A 6,071-nucleotide genomic window follows, 5' to 3' on the forward strand; every position below is an offset into this window, starting at 1 on the left:
TAGCAAAGGTGCATATTGAAGTTTTTAAATCAATAAACCCAACGTACGCATGCAAAGTGAAAACACTAGTTTGACCTAGTTTTCAAGACCTTTTCCGGATGGAATGTCATGTATGAAACGTAGTGGCAAAAGGACCCGGCTTCTCTACAGTTGGACTGCAGAGGGGCTTCTGCCGTTTCATCATAGCCATCCATCTTTGCATTAAATGGTCCAGATTTTTAAATAACTCTTTCAAGGATGGCTAGGATCACACGGACGTCACTCTGTAGTCTGCTGTAAAAAAATAAAAATAGAGACTTCAGAGAAGCCAGATTCATGGTGAAAATAACCCAATTACCGGACAGAATGTCATGTATGCTCAACTGGCAAAATTAAACACAGATGGCGATTACCGGATCAGTGCAATGTTGCCAAAATTAAACACAGACGACGATTCAGTTCAATCAAGATGATAAATTGAAATAAAGGACGTCGAATCTAAAACATCTTTGGTAGCAATTAGAAACGACAATCCAAAGAAATCCAACACTAGTCCACAACAGCTCTATTCCCCCGCGCATGACTACCTGAATTTCCTCTTAGTCTCACACCCCCTTTTATTCTTCTCCGCAGTAACCTGACTCATTGAGAAACCCAATGGCAGCTTTCAAATCTCCTTTCCCACCTAAAAACAAAAACAGACAGAGAACGATAAGAATAACAACTACTCCATGAATGGCATAGTTCGGATTTGGAGTAAGAAACAAAAATAGTTGGCAGGGTAAACTATTAGCAAACTATGAACTCACAGTTAAGCTTTGCAACCAAGTTTTGCTCTCAGCTCATCCGCCACAGCATCAATGAACTCTTCAGTATTCAGATACAAGTTTCTAGAAAGCCTGCACCATGTATAAATGATCATTGCAACATATGAAATCCAATAAAGGAGAATGGATAAAACAAATGCCAAGTACAAGCAAAATTACTTAGATCCATGGATAATAAGTGCAAGATCCTTGGTCATCTTTCCAGACTCCACGGTTCCAATACAAGCCGCTTCTAGTTTCTCAGTGAAATCCAAGAGTTTTGCATTGTCATCCAACTTGGCTCTGTTATGATCAAAATAGGTTGCTCATTTACTACAATTATGGATCCAAAGAGATGTCTGGTTGTAAAACATCAAAACGTACAGAATTTTGCGGAAGCCAACTTTAACAAATAAGCAAATCATTCTCTGTACCTGTGTGCAAGCCCTCTGGACCATGCAAAAATGGAGGCTATGCTATTTGTGCTGGTTTCACCACCTTTCTGGTGAACCCTGAAATGGCGTGTAACGGTGCCATGGGCTGCTTCAGCTTCTATTGTCTTTCCATCAGGGCACACCTAAAACCAATTCAAAATCCAATAATGTAAATTCACCTTAGTCCTCGATTGGGATACACTATAGACCCAATTTTCTGCATTTTTAACCAAAAAGCCAGCTACATTGGGGATCCAGCTTTTATAATAAAGAAGCATATAAGCCAGGCTTTTCTAGTGCCCAATTGGTGGTTGATAGTCTTGCCTAATCATTTAGCAAATTTATTTACTGTCCCTATTTATCTTATCTACAAGTTGAAGACTAATTTATGATAGTAATTGAGAAGTAATCTGCCAATTTCAGCAGTATTAGTAAGAAATCAAAATGAATATGCACCAAATTTCAGGGTGCATAACAAGCTAGAGAACTGAGTATAGGCGTTGGTTGAAAAAGAAACATACCAGGACAGATGTCATCAGACCAAGAGATCCAAACCCTGCAAGAGTGCAGCTAGAAATTTGAGATCAAATAAAGCACTAAAAGTAAAGATGAAAACAGTAACACTTCAATTAGTAGCACATCCAATCCAGGGAGTCAAACTAACTAACAGAGATTATAATAATCTGCACAATTGTTGATGCATGAGGTTCCACAAAGTGTTGCATACAAACCTTGTGCCAAGAAATCACTCTGCACATCCCCGTCATAGTTTTTGCATGCCCATACATAACCTCCTTCGCTCTTAAGAGCATAAGCAACCATGTCATCGATGAGGCGGTGTTCATACCTGCCAAATTGTATCATTTCACGTCCATGGCTTATGGAATTCACCAGAATAGAAAATATAGAGAAGTAAAAGTTGGGTCGCATAGCCAGCTACTCACCATATCCCAGCAGCCTCATACTTTGATTTCCACTTAGCTTCATACACTTCCTGAAATATGTCCTTGAATCTTCACCAGAAAAGAAAAAAACGCAACAAGAAAATTAGATGCATGACAGCATGAATGAATAATAATACCGGGTCATAACAAACTCATCAAAAATTGACCTGAAGATTAAAAGTGCAAAAGGCCTCTAAAAGAAAAGAAGAGCAAAAATTTATCATCACAACCCTATGGAAGCTGCATACCTTCCATCGTATTTCTTAAGAATAGTGTTTTTTGTGCTAAGATAAAGCGGCCACTTTTTCTGGAAAGCAATGTCCATTGAAGCCTCCGCAAAAGCATAGATGGACTGTTTTCCAAGACAGAAAAATGAGTAGAAACATAGTTCAGTTTCCTGCTGCAATCTAGATAGTGAATCAACAAACCATAAATAATCAGCTAACTCATACCTCATCAGTATTGTACATAGACAAAGCTACTCCTCCAGCACCAGTAAAGTTATAAACCTCCAACTCTGTATTTTCTCCTTTTCCTTCTGGTACTGCACAAATATTGAGCACCTTTTCTTATAAACACCTCTCTAAGAACTCTGACAGTGGAAATAGCATAAATGTGAACATTGTGAAGTGAAACGAGGAGGAGACAAAAGAATTTTACCGAACACCATTTTGAGTTTTCCAGGTCCTTTGATGACTGTATCAGTTGCTTTATATTGATCACCAAAAGCATGCCTTCCAATGCATATAGGCTTTGTCCATCCTGATAACATAAGCAACTAGTATAGCTCTATTACATCAAACAAACAGACTGAAAGCAGCATTATAAGAAAATATGAAGCACCTGGGATGAGCCGAGGGACGTTTTTGCAAATAATTGGTTCTCTGAAGACGGTTCCTGCGACAAGTGTCACCAATGAATACCACAAGCAATCAACAGTCCCAAGTATTAATTCTAAAACAACTAACAAGTTCACCAACCATTCAGAATGTTCCTAATTGTTCCATTTGGACTCTTCCACATCTGCTTCAATTTAAATTCCTCCATACGTCCTTCATCTGCAATTACCATCCCATATGTTATTAAGATTCTGACCATGCCCAATGATCACAATACACCAATAACTACATAACATTTAAAGGATTCAAGGAGTTCATTTCTTTCTAGTCGGAATAGGTCATGTGTACCTGGAGTAATGGTTGCACACTTAATTGCCACATTGTACCTATAATTACGTCATAGTCATGAGACATCAAGACAAGTGAAAAAGAAGTGCAACAAAGGTGGGCAGCAGCTCATGACCCATTAAATTTGAAAAAAAAAAAGTAAAAAAATTTAAAATGCAGAAACAAAAAAAGGGGAGAGAGAGAGAGAGAGAGAGAGAGAGAGAGAGAGAGAGAGAGAGAGAGAGAGAACCAGAACTTGTGACAATCCTTACTTAAGAGTAGCTTCCGCACTTTCAATAGTAACTTTGTCATTAGTTTCATCACGATGAGGAAGGCCAAGGTCAAAGTACTTTATATCTAAGTCCACAAAGGGGAAGATAAGCTGCGACATAACACAGATACTGGCATAAGCAATTTCCTATGTATTAAGAAAAGAGAAAGAAAGAGAAGAACAGGATAAACTTATAAAGCACAAGCACAAATAATCAAAGAAAGCATAATACCTTCTCCTTGATTGATTTCCAGAAGACTCGAGTCATCTCATCTCCTGCATCATAGAATCCAGAAGAATATTATGCACATTTACTTGCATTGTAGGTACTAATACCTCTGTTCATGATAGACAGTGAAAAACAATAGTGCAGAACATCTCCACAATAGGTTAAACACATGACATAAGCCCTCTTATATGCTCCAAGCCCCGACGATGGGTATGGCAATGCAGTTAAACGGGATTATTACGGATTAGTAAGACGCCATTATCACTGTTTCTGACCAGAAGATTATATGACGAAACCTTGAAATGAGTTACTCTCAGTAGATAATGCTTAGCATGCAGGATCTTCTGGACAATGCTTCTGCTAACAGGCAGTTGACTTTCGAAATCCTTTTCCACTAATTATTACTTATGATTTAGCATGTACTCAAAGCCCGGTCAAAGCTTAGAAAAGTAAACAAACTCCCATTTATCTATTAAAGATCAGATAGGGCATCTAATGGGATTATAATGCAAAGCTGGCCAATCCTAATCCGTATCCATCAAAAAAATGCAAAAAAGATCCAAGCAAATCATTTAAAAGTGATTTTTCTGCACAAAACACACACTTCTTTTCTTGTCTTTATTTTGGACATGACAATCATAGATCCATCGATGCGGTAGTTAGAAGTAGTGATATGGCTACAGTAAATAGTATCTCCAAATGGAGGGTGGAACAAAATTGACTTAAGAGGTGGTAATTCGACACGACCTCACGATGCCCTCGACAACACTCAATGGAGGCAACAAACTCATGTAATCAACCCCAATTGATATAAACTTAAGGCTCCGTTTGGTTTGGTACTATGCAGATTTATAAAACTGCCCTTCCAATTACGGATTCGTGATACACAACCTTAGTCACATAATCCTCCAAAATACCCTGTGTTGCCGCTATTGATCCTCACACTGTGCTCTCACTTTTGAATTTTAGAAGGTTTGGATGTGTTTCAAAGAAGCTTTCCCAAACCAACACGAAAAAGAGAGTACAAGTGTATATTTAGGCCACTTCAGCAAAAGAATATCTAGATTGGACTGTAGTTAAAACCAGGAAAAAAGTGTCAGATCGAGCAAATTATTGAGTATCCCACGAATCAGAGAGGAGCCCACTAGCTTTTTCGAGGGAGAAAAAAATGGGTATCTTTTCAAATCTAAAAAAGTAATCAGATTCATTCCCACTAAAATTCAACTTCTTTTTTTCAGAACAGAAACACAGTGATTCAAAATCCAGTGATCGAGAAAAGAATGATCAGATCTTTATCTGATTACCAGGAGCACGTAGATCGAACAAACGGTAACAAATAAAGCAAACTAAATGTTCCAACGACGGAGAGAGAGAGAGGTATCTGACCGTCCATCTCGACGATGGGGTTGGCGACCTTGATCTTCTCGAAAGCCATGATTCCGTGAGAGAGAGAGAGAGTTCCGCCGGGGAGATGAGGGAGAGAGAGAGAGACGTAGACACAGAGAGTGTTTTGAGGATCTCAGGAGTTGTAGTTGGGGAGAGAGGGAAGGTGTATATATACAATATAAAAGGGGCCGTCATGCTACAGAAGTACAGTATTGCCCTTGTTTGTAACGTTTAATCACATAACTGCCAGGGGTAATAAAGTCATCGTTTCGCTAAGATTTTCATTTTTTAAGTATTTGTTTTCAACTGGAAAAATTTTAAAATAGCACCCAATATTTTACATAAATTGTGTATAGACACTTGACTTTTTAATATTATCAAAAAAAACCTGATTTATTTAAAAACTCATCAATTTTTCACCTGCCGTTAACTTTTTATCCAAAAACAGACAAAAATGCTGAAATGACCTATATCTGGCCATTTGGAGGGAAACCGATATACATTTTGGGGGAAAAACACATTACTTTATTGATTTCTCCCGCCAAAACCAACCTGTGGGCCATAGAGTTACAATAGCAACTATTTTTACTTTTTTTTATAACTTTTAGTTTTTTTTTTTTTCGCGTTTGTTAGTTTTGCACCAATCTTTTGTGACTTATTGATTCATCTCGACAAGATAAATCGGAAAAGTATATATTTTTTTTACTTTTACCTAAATATTTTAGGAAATAACCACTTTTAAGTAAAAAAAATTGACTATTTTCCAATATATATATACCGGGACGGTTTAAGGGACACCCAAAAAAATACCCCAAATCTAAATCTCATAGTTTCCGATCAAATTTTTATGATCCGA

The 6,071-nt window shown here is 37.7% G+C and overlaps 1 protein-coding gene across 2 annotated transcripts; it reads right to left on the reverse strand.

The window, feature by feature from the left end:
* Positions 1-433: 433 nt before the first annotated feature.
* Positions 434-5,371, reverse strand: LOC131302691 (isocitrate dehydrogenase [NADP], chloroplastic). 2 transcript variants are annotated; one of them, XM_058329449.1, is made up of 16 exons: positions 5,216-5,371; positions 3,833-3,876; positions 3,602-3,711; positions 3,351-3,388; positions 3,144-3,221; positions 3,007-3,060; positions 2,824-2,925; positions 2,616-2,707; positions 2,412-2,515; positions 2,164-2,232; positions 1,951-2,066; positions 1,741-1,775; positions 1,220-1,362; positions 966-1,088; positions 789-878; positions 434-664 (listed from the first exon to the last, which is right to left on the reverse strand). In XM_058329449.1, the coding sequence occupies exons 1-15, from the start codon at positions 5,262-5,264 to the stop codon at positions 791-793; spliced, it is 1,245 nt and encodes a 414-aa protein (XP_058185432.1). In that variant the 5' UTR covers positions 5,265-5,371; the 3' UTR covers positions 434-664; positions 789-790. The 2 variants fall into 2 exon arrangements, with proteins under 2 accessions (XP_058185432.1, XP_058185433.1); XM_058329450.1 differs by having other exon boundaries at positions 434-655; positions 5,216-5,358.
* Between the last annotated feature and the right edge of the window lie 700 nt (positions 5,372-6,071).

This window comes from Rhododendron vialii, chromosome 10a (assembly GCF_030253575.1).
Source record: "Rhododendron vialii isolate Sample 1 chromosome 10a, ASM3025357v1".
Classification (NCBI taxonomy): Eukaryota; Viridiplantae; Streptophyta; class Magnoliopsida; order Ericales; family Ericaceae; genus Rhododendron; species Rhododendron vialii.

Coding starts and splice junctions, on each gene's coding strand:
- LOC131302691 (XM_058329449.1), bottom strand. CDS start 5,264: ATGGCTTTCGAGAAGATCAAGGTCGCCAACCCCATCGTCGAGATGGAC. Junction 3,222..3,350: donor GTGTGCAACCATTACTCCAG/GTACACATGACC, acceptor TGGTAATTGCAG/ATGAAGGACGTATGGAGGAA. Junction 2,926..3,006: donor CGTCCCTCGGCTCATCCCAG/GTGCTTCATATT, acceptor TTATGTTATCAG/GATGGACAAAGCCTATATGC.